The following is a 22,815-nucleotide window of genomic DNA, read 5'->3' on the forward strand; positions in this document are numbered from 1 at the left end:
TTTTAATGTAATGTCTTAGCTGCCATGTAGAAGGTATGTGTCAATATGTGTGATTAGCAAAATCAATGATATTTGGCAGTAGTTCCACTTGTGTATTTTTATCAAGTAGGCACAATGTAAGTGAATAAACTTTTTTGTACTTTGCCCTTTATCATTCCAGAATGCTGAGGCCTGGAACAATTTATCAACTGCTTATATCAGATTAAAACAGAAGTAAGTACTTCAAAAGTATTAGAAGATATTGCTTCCAAAATAAATAACTGTTGTTTCCTGGTTTTTGACACTGAGTTTTTTATTATTGTAAAGTGCTTAACTCATATTTTGTAATTCTTAGCCCTTCAGTTCTCTCTCCCAGGTTGAATCACTGGTAACTTTTATTTTAGAGGAAGTAATTTTATAACCTTTATACAAGTAGCAGCCTCTCTCTACATTTTCTTCTTGTTAGAAGTATTTGTGATGTAGTAAGTACAACAAGTGCAAAATACTCATAACGAAGATGAATAATAAAAACTACTTTGACTGTGAAGTTAAGAAGAGAGGTCCATTTCAAGCAAGTGATGTATTCAGACCTATGTAATTTCACAGGATATTATCCTCTGTAGATTTAAGGGAAAACCAGACAGTTTGGTTTTTATATACAAAAGCAGATGGAAATCTGCACACATGCCAACTGGATTATTCTTTTCCTTCAAAACTAATGATTCATACAAGAGGCTTTGACCTAAGTGGACTGCCACTCTTGTTTTGTATTTTGTATTTCAACACAATGTAATAAAAGGTTACCAGGGATAATTTAATATTTAAGAATTCCCACATTATAACTTGTCACCTAAGAATGAAACAAAAGAATAAGATAAATTATTTTTTAAAACCTTACTTGAAATCTGACATCAATTTATATGGTTATGTAGTCAGGAGGCAAAGTAAAAAATAGAGAAAGAATAGTAAGTTTCCGTAAAAGCATAAATTTATGAACATGCATAGGAAAAGTGAGAAGCAATATGGACTTAGGAGATAGATATGTCAATGGGAGCAGGAGGGAGGAGAAAATGAAGTGTTAGAATAACTACACAAGATAGCAAGACCTTAACTTTTCAGTCGTTCCTTCCATCTTCAACAGTGCCTTGAGTATGTGCAATTCATGTGGTTCTTGCTTCTTCTTTTCCATACAATTCAAAATGTCAGATGCTTAGTGTCCTGGCTTATGCTTGTTTCATAAAAGTGTTTTTAATCAAAGTAATTTTCCATCTGTTAATCTGTTGAAAGGCTGAGAAACTACTGAGTCATTCATTTCAGTTTTCTGGTTGAATTTTACTATTCTTAATCTACTCTTGTGAGCTAATATGCTAAGTACATACAAAACTTGAAACCTATTCGATCTGGCAGCAAAAGCAATAAGTGGGGGCATGTTAACTGAGCTTTTTCCCCACAGGAAGCATGTGAGATAGGACTCAATGTACAGTAAGTTTAAAGTGAGTATTACATGCTCATAACCGAGTGTGTTCTGTACTTGCTGTGGAATAGCAATTTCTTTGATTATTTGTGTAGTCACTTATAGGTCAAGACTCTGAGCTAGTTTAACTCTGTCTCAAAACAGGGAATATCTATAGCACTACACTTGAATTGTGTGGGGATACATAAATTCTTATTTTTCAAGCCTGCCAGAAGAAAAAAAAATTAAGTGGAGTGAGCATTTTAAAAAAAGGAAAACAAAAGTAAGGTAGTTAATAGTTTTCTTTCACTCCCTCAAAAAAAGTCCAGCTTTACTCCAACCAGGCTTTTAATTCAGGCCCACTCACAGACTGTGCACTTGGCCAAGGCTTGGCAGAGTCTCACAAAACAGACAAATATAACATAAGTACTTCTTGAAAAGTGTATGCAGGCAGCTTCCTAACACCCAGAGGACAGGGACTTTGTTGATTTTTGGGGTTGTTTGCTTTTTAAGATTCCACAAGTTTTGTGTATTCTGAATTTCCTCCAGAAAAATTAATTGTGATGAAAACAGACTCCTTGCTTTGGTTTACCAGAAAAACCACTCTGTATGCCAGGAGGTCTTTGAAATGTAGGTCTCAGATTTCTCAGAACAAACTGGGACTGCCCCTCTGTCTTTCATATGAAAGATTCCTGGTTTCCAAGACCAGACAATGCATTTGTACTGCCTACTCTTTCCTGTCTGGGTATGAATTTACTTAACTGGTTAAGGATACTCCATCATTACGTGATTGGTTAAATACATATGGGATTTGTTTTGAGAATCTGGAGGGTTTTATTACATAGCAAGAGTGATCATTTGTGGAATACTGTTTCTGTCCCATCCCTTTGGTATCTTGACTACATTTCACATTTCCATCTTAATGGCATCTGCCCTCCTGGTAGCTTACTAACTTTCAGGAAGATGGGGGAGATGATACAGGCTAACCCTGCAGATAGTGAAGAGCAGTTGCAGAAATAATACATGAGTCAGGCAGAGCACCTTCTGGCCTGTCAGAGAGCTGTGGCAGATCCCAACTTCCATTGTAGCAAAATCCACAGCAGGAGCAGGACTGTGTTCTTTTCTAATCTAATCTAGTAAAATTGGGGTCTGAAATCCCTTAGTGAGATTGTTAACAGTAGAGAAAACTCAACTGTTAGTACATTTGTTCATCAGCATCACATCTATCAATACATGAGGAATGAGAGAAAAAGTGAGTGAACATGGGAAGATCCTGCATGTGGACTGTTCTGCTCTAGCTATGACAAATGACCTGTTCTCCTTCAGTGATTTTGCTCTATCAGTGTATTTGCTCTCCTTAAATAATTTTGCTCTTTGTGTGTATTTGATAACTCTAAATATCATGGCCTTAGGTTGGCAGTTATTTATGTTTTGCCCTGACCAGCTCTTTCAAACTTCTAATGGCCTGATCAACTACTTAGATAGTACATTGTCTTGGCTGGGATGTTTACACTCTCTTGGACCTTCTTTTTGAAACTCAGCCAACAATTTCTTTGTGCTGTCTTTCTTTAGAGAAAGCACTTTTAATAACTTACTCAAGCAATATAGAGCAAGTGACTGCAAATTTTGATAGCAGGCCATCTTTATATGATATTTATTAAGAAGAGATGTATTGTTATGCCTTACCAAAGAAGATTTCTTTACCAGCCTAGGAAAGCTCTGATTCAGATCTTAATTTAAAGGAATCCATTCCTTTGTGATATTTTACATGTCTTGACTGTCCAACTGAGACTTCAGTCTCTTAGAAAGAACTGTATCATTCCAATTCTCTAGCAGAGCTATTTTAAAGTTTCGAATTTATTGCCACTTTTGGTAGTATGTTTAAGGCTTTAAACAGTAAGCTCACAAACCTTACCAACATATACTTCAAATGGCGTTTTCTTATCAGAGGATGCCATTACCGCTCTCGTTTGCTAAGGAAATGGTCAAGGGTTGCCTGCAGTGAGTGCATATGAAAAACTAAAGATGGTTTGTAACTTGATGATGATTTTATAGGAATTGTGCTGTCCACCTTTATTCCATAACACTTTCTCCTGTCAATATGAGATGGGTCAGATTGGCGAATGACCCTGGTAGTGGTTGGGGCCATTCTGACTCATTTGTAGCATGACAAATGCTGTAGCACAGCATCAGGGAGCAGAGGGTGTAGGTGAACCTTCCAGCTGACCTAAGGAAAAGAACAGTTGAAAATGACGGGCTTCTGTGCGATGGATATGCATGTTTGCCATGTGTAAATGTTTAAAATAAATCACAAAAAGCTGTCAAGTAGCCTTCCTCTCTGTGATTAAGTAAGTCAATACCATTCTGCATCTGTCACAAACTCACTGATTTTTCATTTTTTAATGTGTGTTACAACTGCAGCATGAGTAAGACTGTTTTCTCATGGTTCCAGTTAAAAATTTGGAAAGAAAAATATTGACATAGATGGCAAAGTTTTGATAAATTTTTGAAAAAAAAAATATGAGAGCTAAGAGAAGTTACCTAGTTTGAACTACAAAGTGTACTGTGGTATATGAACTAATACAAAATAGTTTGCAAGAGAGATTAAGGAATTATCAGTATTGTAAATTACAAGCGATGGCTTTTGCATTGCTCTGTGTTCTAAATGTGATTTTTTAAAATAAGCAGGTTTTTAGTTGATGCTATGCAACTGATTTCAGTGTAGAAATCTTCTATAATAATTTCTATTATTCTTTTATTATTGATTAGGATCAAAGCATTTCGAACCCTCCAAGAAGCTCTCAAGTGCAACTATGAGCACTGGCAAATATGGGAGAACTATCTTCTCACCAGTACAGATGTTGGAGAGTTTTCTGAAGCAATTAAAGCTTATCACCGGCTCATGGACTTAAGAGAAAAGTACAAAGATACACAGGTGGGGAAGTTGTCATATTTAGTTATCCTGTATGTTCACCATTTTTTGTTCTGAGACAGAGAGATTGCTGGTAACTGCTGATAGAGGTAGCAGTAATGACAGTGCACATGCCATCAATGTAGGCAAGTGATTTAAGTTTTGGAGATTTGGACTCTAAGAATGAATATTTAAAATGAAACTGGACAAAACTGAAAACCTTTGCATCCAGATTGCAACAGACTTTGTGAAAGTACATGCATGAGCCTTGCAGTTTTAAGGCCTATTTTTATATAAAATTCAATGCATAATCCCATCTTTCCATATTGTTCCTACATATCTCTGCATCGTTAATATAAATTATTTAGATTTAAGAAAGGGAAGTTTTTCCCATGTGTTGGAAAATTCCACAAATGAGCCTTTGAAAATAAATTGAATGCATTACGGTCATAATATTGATTCTTAATAACCAGAACAATGAAAAATAAAGGAGGTATTTTGCTCATCTTTCACTGTAGTTCAGTTAAGTTCAGTTAAATTTTGTGTTTGTAAATGTATGCTCTGGACAAAATCCAGAGAACCTGCTGGGATGTTACCTTGCCTGAAACCAGTTCCTGATCCAAGCAGGGTTCTGTACACTCAGTGAAAATAGCGAGGCGCATCTGCAAGGCAAGCCAGAGAACCTCTCAAGGAGAGTAATAAAACAGCTCAAGACCCTTTGCAAAATTAGCAGATCTGGTTGAAGAGCTTATGAGCTCTTAGGGAGATTGTGTAGTGCCAAGGTAAGAGGAACCAGCTGCTGCTGCACATGGACCCCAGGAGTATGTTTTGTTTCTTGTCCCACAAAAAGAGAAAAAGTAGTTTTCCTGAACCTTGGGAATCTGAGTCCAGGGATGAGTAGAGAGAGCAGATAGAGTTAGTTACGATTGTGGAAACATCTCATATGGTCACGGGGGGCAGGGATGTTAAATACTTTTTTCACATTACTTTTTAATAACAAATTGCACATGAGTGCAATACTTATTACTAGTAAAGCCAGTCATGCACAGGGTAACATTCTGTGTTAATAAAATCTTTTAGGTTTGATATAGCTAAACATTAAATGTTAGCACTAAAGAGACTCAGTGGAAAACTGTGTTACATGTGGTAAAGATAAGTGTGTTTGGCAGCTGGAGTACTGTAGTACTGGTGGGGCCTGTCATGGAACATCTTGTAGATGGTAGGCTTTTTTCAATGAATTTTCTTCTCAGTTGCTACTTAAAATGGCATTTTTAGGGGTGGTCTGCTGTATTACTTTAAACAGACTGACAGCTGACTAGAAATAGAGATTTCTACATATAGTTGCCCATTTGAGATATTTTGAGATGATACAGATGCCTATTACTTTTATATGTCAAATTTTATGTAATACATTTTATTAAAGGTTTTGAGGATATTGCTTGTATTAAATTTCTATTTTTGTTGCATAACTTTTTTCATCTTGTTCTCATACAACTTTTATAGCTTTTACAGAAATATATATGCTATCTTTCCTAAATTATTTTTGCATCTTAATTTTAACTTTGGCTTCTGATATGTGAAGTGTTTTATGGGTTTCATTGTAACTTCTAATACAGTTGCCTCAATTAGGAGGTTTTTACTAGTTGCCAAGAAAAACCTCAGAGCCTGATTAGAGAATTTCAGGCTTGAAACAATTATCTTACAAGGAAAAGAAGAGTATTTCCGCAGCAAAACAAAAAAGCGGATAAAAGCTTCTGCTGAAATTGTTTACAAAGTTCACCATTAATTGGTGAGCCTCTCCTTTTTTCCAGCTGGACTGTTTTAAATAGAGATGATCTATAACCATCTTGTGCAATTGTATTTTGACAATGTGAAATCATGAGCATGAGTAAATGAAAACATACACCATTGTTTCCATTCAACACAGTATCATCTTCTCTCAGGTTATTTTTAGTATTTGTAGTCATGATAGATTTTAATTGATAGACTACTAAGCTACATGGCATAGTGGTGAGAAACAAGGTAGGAATTTTTTAAAAAATAAATATGCACAGGACTGGAAGAAACTAGTTGAGTCATTGATTCCAGTTCTTTGTGAAAAACCAACTGCCTTTAGCATTATCATTGTTGCAGGATACCCCTTGTGAGACTGAATGTTTGGATTAAAAGTGTGCAGTTTAATGTACAATTTGAAATGCCCTTGATTTCTGTAGTTACATCAGACTTTTTTATTTCAGAATAGCAGGAAGTCTTATTTTTAAATCACTGATTTCTTCTAATAATAGTAAAGCATTCAGGCTCTTATTGGTGATTTCTGTTAGGCCTTTGTGCCTAACAGGATTGTTAGAATTGGATTGTTGTCCTTTGTACCAGTCTTCTGAGTACAGCCCACAGATTTGGGAAATTTTACTGTTCTAGTTATTTAATAATGCCCTCCCTATGGCAAAGGTTCTGAGATCATCATATCATGAAGCTTGAAGATATGTATGCACAGATTCTGCAGATATAATTGAACAAGGCAGAGCTAAAAGGCTCTTTATAAATGAGCAACAATGCAGGAAAAGATTATAGCAAAGTATCCGTTTGCTAGTGTTGTGTGTAAATGTTAAAAGCACACTTTCTTACCTTCCCTCCCTACTGGTTCTTAAAATTCTTCGCATTTCCATATACCTTTCAATGTTCACAAAGCTGAGAAATACACCTGGAAAATCTTTGATGTATGTGTTATGTAATCAAATATAAAAGTTAACTGAATTATCTGTAGTTTCCACTAGTAAATCGGTCACTAAAAAGTACCCAAGGAGAAAGCCTTACCTATTATAATCATCAATTTGGTCTCTGAATTATTAGTATGAGCTAGCAAAGGTAACTGGAATGTTTCTGCAACTCAAGATTATACTAATTTCAGTCACAAGCATGCTTGTGGAGGCAATCAGCCTTTTTTACTTGGAATGTTGCAGCCTTGTAAATGACCAAGTTACTTTGTGGTTGGAAAAACTGTTTAGATAGAGTGTTTCAGAAACCATATCTTTGTTATGTGCTGTCAAAGATTATGAATACAGAAATATGAACAAAGGGTTCCACTTTGCAATTCTGTGCTATTTTGATTCTAGCAAAGTTTTTCGGGTACCCTTTCCATCAAGTAACATCCTCATTTCAGCAGTTCGTGTTGCCAAACCATTTCTAACAAAAGGCCAAAGGGGCACATTCCAAGGGGATTTTGAAACACGAGGGTAGGAATGAATAATTTCTGGAACTCTGCTTCATTTAAGTAGCTCACTAATGACAATTGTCTTTATTATAAAATCCTTAATTTGGAAGGGGAATAAGGAGAGCTCACAGACTGCAGATTTGTCATTTTGGATCTGTTTTCTGAGGGTTCTCCTCTTTCTTGGGCCACTGTCAAGTTTGATTAGTATTAGTGAAGCATCTAAAGATGGTTTGACTAAGAAAATTTTTATATGGAAGGAGTTGTTTGGAGAACAATTGTGAAATGAGAGTAAATGATGAAAATCGCAGCATTTATAAATTACTTGGTTTATTTCTAAGGTTTTGTCTCACAGTGTCTTTTGTTCAGTTTGTAGTAAACACATTATTCGCAAAAGCAAAGGAGAAGGAGTAATGCAGATGGTGTGATGTCATACTGAACATGAACTCTCTGATCATATGGAGCCCAGTTCATTAAAAAAGACATGAAAAAAAAACAACCAACCAAAAAATCTACTGCTTGTTTGGGATCTTGAGCCAACAGAGCATTGCTCTAGTATAAAATCTCTCAAAGATACAAATTTTAACATTAATGGCAACCTAAACGCAAAGCTCTGCTACACCGCTAATACTCTTGTATGATTAGTACAATTCACTTGCAGTTTGAAATAACTTTATTTAACAAGTGTTCACAACCAAGTAGCATTAATGATCCATTACTGTTTAATGGACCCTTTAATCTGGGTCTTGACACTAGTTTCATTTTAACTGCTGTAGTGCCAAAGCTTACATGATGGATTACAAAAAAAGGAAATTGATTATTGCAATAGAAGTAAGCAAAGCCAGGACTCTGTGGGAATAGGGGTAATTTTACAGTTGCTGCATCCTATTAAGGAGACTCTTTTCTTTCATGTACAAACAAAATATCATTGGCTTTTAAACTTTTGATGATATGATATTCACATGAACTAACATTTTGGACTTTGATTTAACAGTTTTCTAAAACTGAGAAATCGATTGAGAAGTCATTCATCTGTGTATGAATCCTCAGGACCAGTTCTAGTTCCTTGTCAAAAGAGAACAGAGTTTTGTGTTTTTTCTTACACCTCATGTTTTTTTATTACAGTGCTGTAGTAATGGAAATATCAACACATGCCCATGTTTTTCTAGCAACTCATTGTAGAAGACCTGGTAGATGATGGGGCTTGGTGCTTTGTATTCCAAATCATGAACATAAATGAATTTCAGAACTTTTGGACTATTAATAGTTGATCATATTTTCTGTTATCTTAAGTGACTCTTAAGAGATCTTGAAGGAACTGCTAGTTTGTCGTATCATTTTTCAAGGAATGTAAGCGACTGCTGTGGTTTTGGGGAGACAAGAGGGGAGCTGTTCATGTTCAGATGTTACTGTGATACCATTAGTTCTGAAAAGGTAGATGTATATTTGTTTTCGTTTCTTGTATTACTTAGATTTATTTAATGAAATTACCAGTCATTTTGACTGATTTAGGTTGCTCTGCCGAGGATTTTCTGTATCTGATAAAACTCATTGTTTTTTGGGATGCATTTTAATTGAGTCATTCTGTAGAAGAAAAGTTATTTTAGGAAAGTGACGTATCACAAATGTTAAACTGGGTGTGTTTTTATTCTAATGTAATATACTTTGATACTGTCATCATTTTTGCATTACTTTCTGCCAATGAACTGCATTTTGGTTTGTGAGAATGCATCCCATACTACTTTCAGTAGAGCAGTAGTGTATTTGTAGGGCTTGCAGCTATTCACAGGTCATCTTTGAAGTTAGTTTTATTACCATCTTGATATTAATATTGTTATGAGTTATGTGATTTCATTGTGTTAGTGTCATGTAGACAAAAACGATGATGCGTTAAAGTTGCCAGATGGCAGGCTCGCAACTTAGGAAGTACCAGCGTGAACGTGTTTGTGCAACTCTTACTGGCCTCTCTTGAATGCAAGCCTGATGAAACTTCCATTTTGTTTTCATCCTCATTTCTTCCCCAGTCTCTGTGTCTCATGCACTGCACAGGACAGGTATTACTTACTTGATAAGCCACGGCTTTTCTGGGGTTTATTTTCTTCTAGTTCATCATATGATCTACTGCCTTGATTTACGTTTGCTGTTTCTTATTTTGCTGGGGAGAAACTGAGGCAAAGTGACACTGTTTTCCAGTTTTCAGTGTCCAGTTTGGGACAAAAAGACTGGTATGATGCAGCTGTTTTTTACATGCAAAACCAAGCTCCCACCAGCAGCTGCATGTGCTCAGCATTTCTGCAGGTCAGATCCCACATTCTCAAGCCAGTGATTCAAAAAGTATGGCCACTAATGTGTACTTGTAGAAGAATTTGATGGAACTGATTTGACTAGTAATTCACCAGGGTGCCTTAAAAGCAGAGATTCCCAAGGTGGTATTCCATTGCCTTCAGTTTCAATGTTATCCACTGTACATCTTTTACTTTCCGCAGGTTGTTAAATAGAGGTACTGTAAAAAAAGAGTGTCTTCCATTACCTGAATTAATATGGTTCAGCCTGGTCACTGACCTTTTTATAACTGTATTAGAAGGTGGAAATATCTATAAGATATTTTCTGCCGCGATTTCCTTCACCCAAATTTCTTAGATTTAGTCTTAGATTTTTGGCCTCTTCACCTTCACCAACATAGAAGCTCATAGATGAGGTTTAAATCAGTGCAATTACTCCGTGTATTTCTTAGTAAATTCTCTACTTGTCTTATGGCACAATCATTAATAGAGATCAGATATTACAGATAACATAATATATACTGATGTTGATTTGAGTTGAAGTAATAACTCTGTCCTTGCTGCTTTTTGAAGGTGCTGGCTATTCTGGTCAGAGCAGTAGTGGATGGTCTGGCAGATCGTGCTGGAGAGGTATCAAGTGGATTGAAGGGGAAACTGCAAGAGCTCTTGGGCAGAGTCACTTCACGAGTGACAAATGATGGGGCAATCTGGAGACTTTATGCCCAACTTTATGGAAATGGAGAGAATGGTAGTGGTGAAGATATTGAAAAGGTAAGAACTATAGTGCTGTAGTATAACATGCTCTTGTTCCAGACCTGTTTTGCTTTAATGTTTTTATAAGCTCACTGTCTTTTCTTTGTGTTCCTACAGCACACAGTTTTGTTACACACAACAGGAGAAAAATGTTTTCCATCAGTTTTCTTGGACTTGAAAAAATTTTTTTTTTTTTTTTTTTTACCAGTGTTTCATTTCAAAACATCATATCACAGCATATGTGTATTGTCCTGAATTTGTGTTCTCAAACTTTTCTTGGCAACAGTCTACCATCTATAATCAAATGGTGGTGTGGTTTTGGCTTTTTTTAATTGAAATCTTTGATTCTGAAGACAGGATATTGCAGCTTCTGGAAAAAAGGTGGATCTTAAAGGCATGATCCAGTAGCGGCATAAGCCATCTGTGTTCTTTGCAATCACTAAGGGAAAATGCACTGAAAATAATCTACACCACAGTTAGAGGACCCAGAGTAGAATTTCTTTTCGTTAATTAGCTTAAAATGGAATTAAATATTACTATTTAATTCTTAGTCTGTTGAACCATTGTTTTCTCTTTGCCCATCACTGGGTATTGCTATGTTAACTTCCATTTCTTGTCCTTATCACTTCCTAAGGAATTAAGTTGATTGCATTTCCAGAATAAACACTCTGCACTGCTAGAAGTGTTTACTTTGTTGTATGCTGGAGTGTGCTTTGCATTTGATATTAAATCTCAAAAAGTTCAAATAGCTTTGCACAGTTCAAAAATAATTAGGGTTATCAGATCTTCACTGAAGTTGAAAATACACAAGGTCAGCGTTCAGTATGTGTTTGCTAATGGGGGTATGCCTTTGGCCTGGGCAAAAAAAGGCCTCTCTGGAAGATTGCTTGGTGTCAAGCAAGGAAGATGCTTAGGCCTACAAAGTGTATTCCTGTGGGCTTAAATTTATAATCATTTGTGCCTTGCTCATTGTCTCTTTGTGTTCTGCCCTGTGAAGAGCCTTGTTCAGTCATTGCTGGTGTCTATTATACCTCCAATTCCTCCCTTTTGTCTTCCCTATTTTTCTTTACAGCCAAACAGTTAAAGGGATTTGGCCTATTTAGAATGCAGAAGTACAGACACTGCAATATCCTGTAATATATCCTCAGATTCTTACTCAGACATGCAAAACAGCAGAAGCCCTGTCTATACTATGAATGTAATCATTTCAGAATCTGGTTACATCACGGTATTTTTAACTAACCCAGTTAAAAACATGGTTTCAATTTGTAGAGTAGACAGTACTTTAACTGTGTTTTCTAATCAGACTGGTTGTGGAACACACAGTCTAGCTTGCCTGCAAGACGGAATGATGTTTATAAATACTTAAGGTATGCTTACATGTGCATGCAAATATCCTGGTATGACAGTACCATAGATCCAGATTATAAAAGAGCAAAACTGCCTACAGCCACAGCATACAGTAATTTACTGTGTAAAAATTAATTTGCAATACACCAAATAATCACGGTTTTCTGATATTATATTATGAAGTAAAAATGATAAAACCGGGATTTATTGGCTTTACTGCCACAGGCACCATCATGGGTCAGTCAGATATTCAGTGAATATAACCATATCTGTAGAAAAATTCTACATGTATAGTCAGTTTGCCACCCATGTTTATTAGGCAAAAAGGTCAATGAATTCTAAAAGGGCATTATTTACTGTACTGTGGCACCAAAGGACAAAGAGATGGGAACAAACCTTTAAAAGTGTCATGCACCTCCTTACAAATGTAGGGTTTGACCTTTATTCCATATCTTTCCATTCTGCACCTTATTTACTGCAGGTTTAATTATATTTAACCAATTTTGTTCCTAACATGGAATTTGAAAGATCAGTCTCATATGTCTGGCTGTTGTGAAAGAGTGCCTTGGTTGCTGGGTTTTTTTACTTTTCTGTTGTGCTGATACATCTGATGCCACATGAATCACTAGGGTCTACAATTGTAATTCACATCAGTGCTTTGTAAATTGAATCAAAGACAAGGTTTGCAAGTTAGGAGTGTAAAAGTACTGAAGTGTTGGGTTTGTGGTTCTGTTTTGGAGTTTTTTTTTTCTTTAGGTTAGCATATATTTACTCTCACACCTCAATATATCTGAACTGCCACCTTGTTCAGTACTTCTTTCTTCCCTACACTGAATGCAGTCCAGTCCACACCTTTCCAGCTGAGGAATCTTTCCAGCCTTCAAGTTTCCTGCTGATCCATCCCAGGCTGTGAATCCCTTCTGTTCCTTGAACTTTCCCCAGCTCATAGCTGTTTCCTTTCAGGATAAATCCAGGTTCCAGAAGTGCAAACAAACAGCCCACAAGACTTTGAATTCTTTCCCCTCCTCAGCATCTGTCAGCAAAACCCCCCTAATTTGCTGCTCTGACTCAGACACATGCAGACTGAAATCAGACTGCTGTAAAAACTGTTGTTCCTTCTCTTGGAAATTCTTGCCTTTGCTTGCCAGAACTGCTACCAGTTATAACCTAGGTTATTATGAAAAAAAAAATTAATTCACTCTGGCTTGACCTAATATCCCTTTATTGCCATTTACAGCAGCATGAGCAGTTCAGTCACCTGTGCCACAGTGATTGGAACTCTGGTGGGAGAGAGAAGGTGGAAGCCTCTGGGGTGACAACCTTCAAAATCAGAAGTCTTTACTGTGCTCATGTATATGTACCACTCAGAATTTTTTTTATTCTTTTATATTATACTTTAAAAAGATAACAGGAGAGTTGTCATTGAACTCAGACATGTAACTTCTGGCATGTATTTCTTTTTATGGTTTTGATGCTGCAGAAAGAAAACAAAATTCAAAAGCTGAAATTAATTTTTTCTGCTGAAATTATTTTTTTCCCTTTAATGGGACCCTCCTTCCATGTTGTTTACATTTTTTTCCTGTTCACACTGAGAAACAGAGCAGTATGGCAACTAATAATCTGTGAAATACGTATTTCCCAGGATTACAAATACAGGAAGAAAGCTTTGATGTGTTGAGTTACAATTATTTTAGATATGAATTGGCTGTTTGAAGTGTGAATGCAAGCATTTTTCTGTTTTTCATATGCATTTAATTACGATGACTTGGCAAACATGGGTCACATCCATCAGTCTAGACAGATTTTTAAAAGATAAAAATTAGACACATGTTACTTTATATGCTTCTCATACTTGAGCTGCAGTATTGGTGAAGAACATCTGTGTTACAGCTGGTGCTTACTGCTGCAGAGGAGAACGCTACGCCAACTCACAAGAAATCGAATATTGTAAAGATAGATTCACTTTCTGGATTCACCTCTAATTTTGTAGATACTTAAAAGTAATTTAGTCTCCTAGTTGATTTTCTGACCTACTAATACTTTTTTTCCCTCGCAGTCACTGCAGTATCTCACTAAGGCACATAAATGTGAAATTCAATCAAGTGATTGGGAGAAAGATGTTTCTTCTTTTAAGGAAGTGGTGAAAGGAGCCATAGAGATTGCACATGGTATGTTCTACCTGAAAAGGACTTTTGTTTTTCCTAAGGAGAGTAACAAATATTTATTAAGCTTAGTGGCAAAATAATACTCTACCTATTGTATTTATTCCTAGTACTAGGAGTCCTGTAACAGAGAGTATCATCCTGATACTGCATACAAAAATATACTTGGAATGAGACAGAAATTATGTAGGGTGAGTCAGTAAACATATGACTGGTAAACATGGAATCAATTAATTTCATGATCTAGCAACTTCATAATGCAAGTGAAAATGCATCTGCAGTTCATCTCAGTCCTCAGATCATCACATAAATTGTTTGATTGAGTGTGCCAGTCAAGAAATGAATGAAACTGAGTAAGATTATTCCCTGTTCTGTGATACTTATGTTTAAAAAGGATACAGACACCTGTTGTGTTTAGAGTTACCTTCTCAAAATTACTTGGCTTTTTTAAAATTTTGTGGGTATTTTGAGGGGATATTACATTTAAAATTGTCTGTGGAGAGTATCAAGATCTTTAATTAAATGTTTTTGTTCAAAGATTGTTGCAATAGTGGTAATGCTTTTTTGTTTTGGGGTCCTTCTATGTTTGGATTCTAGTGGCTATAAAATGCAGCAAGAACAAATCTAATCGTCAGGAAGCTCTGCAGATACTTTCTTCAGCTCGGCTCAACTTGCGTGGCTTGTCATCCAAGGCAAAGGTAGGAATGTTTGAAAAGTAGGAATCTTTGTTCTGTTGCCAGAATTTCTCTGTTTTGAATCAATTATAGATCAAATAATACCTGCCTGTCTCGGTGCATCATCAGGTGGATGTTCATCTCAGTGCTGTTAAGGATTCCAATTTTAAGTAAACTTATTTCTCTTCTTCCTGCTAGGCTTTGATTGTAATACTAGTCTAAGAGGCAGCATTGACATTTTAGAGTAAGGTAGAATTTTCCTTAAAATGTTGGGCAAACAGATTTGAATGTTTGAAAGTCATTTCAAAGACCTGTTTCTAATGTGAGCGGTCATGGGATAAACTGGGCAGTCTCAGAAAAAATGGATCTAAACCTGCAGAAAAGACCCAGATGTGTCAAGATTGCTTTGCATCACTTGACATGTTTTTTAAAAAGTTATTTATTAAAAGACATGGTTTTTATGGATACCCTACCAATTCAGATATCAATTACTTGAAAAAATCATATTTCAATCATACTTCTTCTGTTAAAATACACATCTTGTCTTAAAAGGAATTCTTCCTGCCTGTGGAGTTAGCAACTGTGAATCACAGAGCTGAAGTTTTATAATGCGAGTTTGTGTTATAAAGTATTGGTTCATCATTAGTGTGCTCAACTTGGCTCATTTTCTCTAAAGTCATTTAATTTTAAGGACAAAAGCCTAGGAAAGTTGTATTAGCAAACACAAGCTGGATCTGTTTTCTAAAACTCAGTTTTTAGATACAGGCATAGGTAAGACTTTCAAATGTGTTGAAAAAAGAGACAACATATGTTTTGCTGTTACTCAAAATATGATTGCTTTCTCTTCAAAAAAGGTGCATAGACTGAGTATTACTATAGAGAAAGCACTAAATGACATAACTTATATGAATATGAGTGCAGGTAGTTGATATTATGAAAGATCATGTAATATCTGAAAGATTAAGAATGTATGAGTCTAATAAATTCTATTTTAAGTTCCAAAGGCGCTAATTAAATGAACATCTGTATTATTGGCAGCTAATGGTTTTATGGTACTTCTGAGAAAATTGTCATATTAGAAATTAAGGATTTTATATGAACTCACTGGTTTTGTATCCTTTCTAAGATGCCATCTTACTTTTAATTTGAAGTCATATTGAATTTTCAAAGTGTGTTGAAAAGTTTAAAAACTCATTCATCTTGTGTCCGATCCTATGCACAGTTTAGCGCTGTTTATGCCTGTCCAAGCTTGACTGCATCTCATTTTGCTGCTCTGTGAGACAATATTAGTGTGGAAGTTTTTTTATTATTATTTTTAATTTCAGCTGAAAAAAAGCACTTTAAAATGGGCTAAGAGATGACTTACTAGTTAAGATCTCAGAAGGAATAAAAAACCAGTGAAAATAACTGATAAAATGAAATTCCAAAATTTTGTAGTCAGGACCATGCAATTGGAACAAATCGTAGAAAAGGTGAGACAACGGTCACTGCTTCCAGGATCTGTGTCACTTGATGTTTGAGCTCCTGTGTTGTGCCAGACTCATGAAGCACCCACAATCTGCCAAAGGCTGCAGTTCAGAAATGTGCTGCTACTGGGCTCTTTTGTGTACAGGGCCTGCTGGGCAGTCACATGCTGTGGCAAATAGCACAGTGGGCACTCTTCTGGTCCTTGTCCCGATGCATCATTTGGATCTGGCAGGTGGGGTCAGAAAAAAAGAGGAAGGTTATGGCGATGCATTGTAAACGCATCAAATGTGGGCACTGTTTTGGGGAAGCATAGGGCACAAAGCCCAAAGAATGATGGTGCTTGAAACTCCCCTAGGCTGTCTCTAGCTGAATAGCTTTCTCTAACTGTGCGGAGAGAAAGAAAAAAAAAAAGAAATAATTATATCATCCTGATTTATTTAGCTGTCTTACCAGAAAGAACCAAACTGTTCTGTCACACTCCCAGTGTGAGGTTTTTGGGCTGAAAGTCAAAGAAGTTTCTGTACTTGTAGGATGAACATGTTCCTATTTTTGTGTAAGATGTTCCTTTTTTCAGTGACAGTATTTTTTTGATGCACAGTGAATACCTTGGTTCAAGCCTGTTGAGTACATTTTTGTTTATATACATATCTGGGTTATCCCATTATGTTTCGAAGATATAATGATGCACGGAGGTACTCCGGAGCAACTTTTGTTTTCTCAGTCTGTTTTTGTCTCTAAATGTAGTCTTTGTGTTTGTGTCAAATGAAGTGTGAATCACTCTCCCTTTACATAATGAAGGGAAAACATATGTTTGGGTGTCCCCCCTTCACCGTATTTCTGTAGTGGTACCTCACACAGCCTCAATGTTAAATAGATGAAGATTATGATTGCTCAGGAGTTAGCTGGGGTTTTTTTTTGTTTGGTTTGGTTTTTTGTTTCTGTTAATGTGTTAAGGTCTTTAAGAACAATCAACTTTTATTACTCTGTAGCATTTTTTTTTCCTCTGGTATAACTTAGTTACACACAAGTGAATGTCTCCACCCGTGCATGTCTTGACATCAGATGTGAAAAAAAAAATTATTTGAGGTTTTGGAGAAAATGAAGCAGCAGAATATGACACTGGGAAAAATGGTCATTAAAATTCATAAGCAGTTTATCAGCAGGTGGGCTTATAAACTGCAGTAACAGAAAGTGAGATGCTCTTCTAATTTGAGTTTCATGAAAAAGTCGTTTAATTTCAGTGGAATCAGGAGTCAGCATAGGCAGTCAGCTCAGAGTGGAAACCCCACATGCACAGGAGGATTTCACCCTTCTGGCACAACATCAGGTGTGTGGCACAGATTTCAGGTCTATATGCAAGATATGTGTCTATATGTGTGTACATGACTTCTGTTTATTAGCCACAAAATGGCCTTTTCTTAAGAGATACCATTATAGTTTACAAAATTATGAAAAGCAGTATAGAGTTGATGAGCTCCCTGTATTTTTCTCTCCCCTGAAAGTGAGAAACTGTATGTATCTTTTAAAGATACTTATTTATAAAGTATTTACAAGTATTTCTTTTTGTTGTGCAGCAACTTTTCATAGATGTAACAAGTAATGAAGTTCACAGTGAGATAGCTGATGAGGTGACTGCAATGGACAACATGATTGCTGAACTTCAGGAGCTGAGCAACCAGCTGAGAGACCAGTGCTGACATATGGACCAAATTTCGAGACAGGATGGCAAGAGTACCATGTTTCCTTTGCCACTGCTTTTGCTGATGAAATGGTAACAATTCTCAGGCAACAAGACTCTCAATAAACACTTTTCTGTACAGTGCTGTTCTTGTGGTCAGCTTTTTTCAGAGTTCCAGCTTTTGAGATTCATTCTTACCTGGTCCCACTGTCTTACAAAGTTGCATGTTTTGGTTCTTCAGCCCCAGATTTCCTGGAAGAGAGCTGCTGATGTTTGTGAGGTGGTTATGGAGGATTAGTTCTGCCTGCTTCATCCACCTTGGTGCTGGGGTGCTGGAGGATGTCCCACCCAGGTGGGGGAGCAGGGGAGGTGATGGTCTGGAGGAGATGAAGAAGCAAGCAGCAGAGGTGGGAGCTGAGCCCAGCCTATTTCCCATTTTAATTCAGTGTTAATTGATTGCAGGGTGGGAGTGGGGTCCTGAGAGCAAGAATTCAGTCTTTTTTTGTTCTTCAGGTAATACAGTTAAGGTAGAAGGCTGTTTGTTGCATTAGGACTTGCAAACAGTTATTACTTAGAGCAGTATTGGTTTATTCAATATACATAACTTGTGTCCCATGGGCAATAGACTGTTACTTCATTTGAGCTTTTTACATGCAGGGAGATTTGCCCCGCTAAGGCAGCAATAAAACTGCAGTCTGATCTAAAATACTTACATCTGACTAGACCCAAGTGTCTTATTTTCATCTAGACTATTTTGCATGGTTTCATTTTTCAGCATCTTTGCTACTGCTCTTTTTAAAATAAAAATTTTTCAGGGTTTTCCAGAAACCTGTGTGAAATAATTCCCTCACATATATGGTTTTGGCTTGCTTCCCCCTTTGAGAATGGTGTCGTTATCTATATTTTGGCTTTGTACAGCCTGTGGTATGATCTGTTGCTGAATGGTAAGAATTTTCTCCCTGAAGAGAAAGCCAGTAGGTACAAGTAAACCAAGCAATTATTTGGATTTGACGCAGCAGTACATGCGTGTTATTTTGGTGCATGAAGGGGTAAACCATCTTGCCACATTTGTAAAGCTGGACGTCTTTGTAAGGCTTCTTAGAATGGAGAATAAATTATTTGGTGACAGTATTTAAACATGAGGTTCCCACAGATATTGCCATCTTAGTAATAGGTTTACCCGCTAGCAAAGGATAGCTGGCTCCAAAACACCTCTTTGTTGAAATTGCCCAGAAAGAGAGGAGACATTAAAGTTTTTGCAGAGGGAGTTTGCTTTGGCTGCTCCCATTTCGCTCATACATATAATGAGGAGTCCACCTGACTTTAAAAAAAAAAAAAAGAAGGGCTTAGAGTTTTGGGACAGACTAGCACCACTACCATCTTTTTGATTTGTCACTATGTTTTGATGTGACTTAACCTTATTCACTAAGGAAAAGAAAGTATCTTTAAAACTATTATTTTGTTCCCAGCCCTGAGTTTTTTAAGAAGAAAGGGTTTAGGTGTGGAATAGTTCAGTGGCAGAAAAATCTTCAATTTTTGCAGTAATCCTATGGCAAATTTTAAACCAGAATTACATCCCATGACTAGCTTGAAAACAGGAGATTTGGATTCCATTGTTTTGATTTAAAAGATGATAATTCTGTTGTGTCTGCCTGAGACACTTTTATAGCTGCAGTTTGGTGGTGCAGAACATGAAGCCAAATTCATTTTTTATGTAATAGTTTTTGCCTAGCATTTAAAAAAGATAGATGGGAAGTTAACACTTCATGTGGAATATTAGAAAACTCTGGGAAAAAGCCTCAAATCCTTTTCCCTTTGATTTTGTTCTTTTGAAAATTATTTATGTTTCTTTCCCTAAGGTGGTCAGGTGAAAACATCATTCTGCTCTTTCAGTGTCTTTTCCTTACATGCTTTCTCAGCACAGATCTTTTCCCCGTTTGTGCCTCCCTGTCTTAGTAGATGCATGGAACGTAAGCAGCTTTGTCTTTCACCTAATACAGGGAAAGCCTAGTGACAACAGACAGGGTGTTCCTGTAGAGTGGGATGACTGGTGTTATGACAGCACATCAGTTTTCCTGTCACAATTAATGTAATAGAGGGGAGATGTCTGCAGAGATGTATAAATACACAACTTCAATATGTACAGACAACATACATGGTGTGAAACATGGCAAGGCAGGAGCTGGCTCATCATTAAAGAGTCTGGCTTTTCAGAGCAGATCATGATGCCAGAAGACCTCAGCCTTTATCCATGAGACTGAACACCTGATGTAAATCTCTCTACCAGGTACTTGCTTACTCTGTGTATTGGTGGTGTTTTCATCTCCCTCAGGTACAAAGTGAGCCCATACTGTTTCTTTGGAGATCATCACAGGCCTTTTAAAACTTTCCAGGCACAAAAACCATGTGAGTTTTGTATGGTACTGATTTTCTGTGTTCATGCCAGCAACATTTGATTCAGAATAGCTTTAGGAGACTTGTTGTCATGAAGACAATGTTTCTATAAAAGCTCTGGCTGTCAAAAAAAAAAAATCTGGCTAGTCTTGAAAGAGGAAGAATCATTTCCTAAACAGACTTCAGACTTTTCTGCTCTCTATCTTATGGGGAGCATCTGTCTTCTTACTTGGAACACTCTCGTGGCAACTGCAGAATCCTTGAGAATTTAGCAAAACTGGACAGTCCTTTCCTGACACAGTTGTCACATCTGCAAATACCTCTATAACCCCTCTGTTATTTTCAAAGCTTTATGTACAGCACACACTACCGATTATTAATTAGTGTAGCATGGACTCGATCAAGAAATATGTTGCAGGAATGGCTTACAGTTGACAGTAGAACTTCAGGTACTTCCTGATCTTTTTTGTCTTTCTGACTTCAGAAGTGTTGGGGTTTCCCCCTTTTGACATCTGTCTGCCATTAATGTGATGTGTCATGGAGGTAAAACAGATGAGTCGAGATTTTCAATTTCTACCAACCCAGACAGGGAAAGCAACTGTCTCAGAGTTTTGAAGGTGAGTATAAAGCCAGGAAGTATGATGTATGAAAAAGAATTAATTTCTGTGGTCTAAAAGGGTTTGTTATTATGTCTTTGACCTAATATGGTTCAACACATGATGTGTTTTCAGCCCCCGGTGGTTAGAGCCCAGGGAAAGTCTTCTGATTCACCCAAAGGGCTGTGTCGGGCTGGGTGTGGTACTAAGTTTTTTTGGGGTTGGGACATTACTCATGAGCTGAAGTGAATGTTCTTAGGGCTGCTGGGGCCACACTGACTCAGGCAGGTCATCCCAAGTACAGGCCAGTAAATGTTGTGTTCCATGTCACACTGTCCTTTGTGTTCTACCACACTGACCATTCAGAAAGGCAGGCAGCTCTCATCCCATCATTCATTCAGAGCTCTACTAAAACCATGGAAAGAAAAAAAAAACTTTGAATAATTTTTTAGTTCTAAGAGTGGTGCATGTTTTATATCAAACATGGAAGACACATTTGCAAGATCAGCTTTTGGATGTGTACATACATTGGTTAAAACTATGCCTCTTCAAAATAAATTAGACAGAAAAAACCCCAGGTATTAATTTTACCCCGCTTTAGAGAAGCTGTAAAGTCTATTTGAAATTATCTTGATTTAGCTCTTCTGTTCAGTATTTCTGTCTCAATATCAGTGACTGACAGTACAGATGGACATAATGTATTTCAGGAGATAAAAGGAAGCTAAACAAACTCATTCTATTTCCAGCGGAATACAAATTAAAGTAATATACAAGTACCTAATTTTTTCTTCATGTGCATTCATGCAGAGCTCTGTACCAGAAGTGCATACAAAATAGGGAAAAGATAACAGCTGATAGGGTACAACTTGGATTCTCTGAACTTAAAAATAAACTGGAATTTGATAGGAAATACCTTACTGTAAAGAAGAAAAAATTGCCATCAACTGTGTAGTTGTTTTCAGTGTGATTACTCAAACTAAGTGCCTTGTGTTTCAAAAACTATTTCAAAATAATCTTTTTCGTTTATATTGTGTCTGTATATCTGTGTGTATAGTTGTAAGCTTATATGTATACATGTGTAAACATGCTCATACACACATATATAGAATCTTGGGTCTGTCACAGAAAGTGTTATTAATTCTGAAGGTGTAAGAGGTACATTTACAGAAAGTTGCATCTCATGAAAGCTGTATATATTACAGAGACTGGAAATCAGACCAGATGTAGGAAAGTCATTCCTGTACATTTTACATGATGTGTTTCAGGCGTAAGATTTGCAAATAAGGTGAATTTCACAAGTTACTGGCAATAAAATGTTTACATCTATACCAAATCCAATACTGCAGTAGGGCAAGTTTTTGCAGCATTCAGGCATACTTAAAAATAGATAGGTTTCAATCAACCAGTAGCTTATTCAGGCACGTGCTCAAATATAGTAGCTGCATTCATTAGACAAACATTTCTACTAATCCTTCAGCCACACTAATAAAAGAGTTATGCTTTATGGGCTGAGTGTAGTAGCACAGGGTTCTCTTTTTAACTATTAACATCCTTCAAAGACCAAGGTCTAATCATTATTAGTGACAGTATTTGGTTTTCAGGAAATGAGTTGAAAATTGGTAACTTAACAGCATGTTGTTAGAATTCCTTACTGAAAATGGAGACAACCTTGCTTTTGGGAGCAGCTTTCATGCTGTAGCTAAAGTGATTTTGTTTCTGCTCTTTAAACAAAGAAAGCCGTCAGACAACAGCAGCTGTCTTGTTGGACATTTTGGTTTGGTTTGTTTTACTATTTTTATAGCATTTGTCCTTTCACTCACAGTTTTGTACCTTTGACTTTCCTTTGCACTTTTGATTCTCTTGTTAGGGCAAGAAAAGTAAGTTTGTGGATTCAGGCTCTCTTCACTG

The 22,815-nt window shown here is 36.7% G+C and overlaps 1 protein-coding gene across 1 annotated transcript in view; it reads left to right on the top strand.

The window, feature by feature from the left end:
- The window catches only part of TTC27 (tetratricopeptide repeat domain 27), a 114,725-nt gene extending 96,648 nt beyond the window's left edge, over positions 1 to 18,077 (top strand). The window contains 6 exon segments of the mRNA XM_066178598.1: positions 161 to 213; positions 4,202 to 4,367; positions 10,407 to 10,604; positions 13,993 to 14,104; positions 14,696 to 14,796; positions 17,814 to 18,077. Of these exon segments, the coding sequence (XP_066034695.1) occupies positions 161 to 213; positions 4,202 to 4,367; positions 10,407 to 10,604; positions 13,993 to 14,104; positions 14,696 to 14,796; positions 17,814 to 17,936 (753 nt within the window). The 3' untranslated portion in view covers positions 17,937 to 18,077.
- Positions 18,078 to 22,815: the final 4,738 nt, after the last annotated feature.

Source organism: Chamaea fasciata, unplaced genomic scaffold, assembly GCF_029207755.1.
Source record: "Chamaea fasciata isolate MVZ Bird 193981 ecotype frontalis unplaced genomic scaffold, bChaFas1.0.hap1 SCAF_3, whole genome shotgun sequence".
Taxonomy (NCBI): Eukaryota; Metazoa; Chordata; class Aves; order Passeriformes; family Sylviidae; genus Chamaea; species Chamaea fasciata.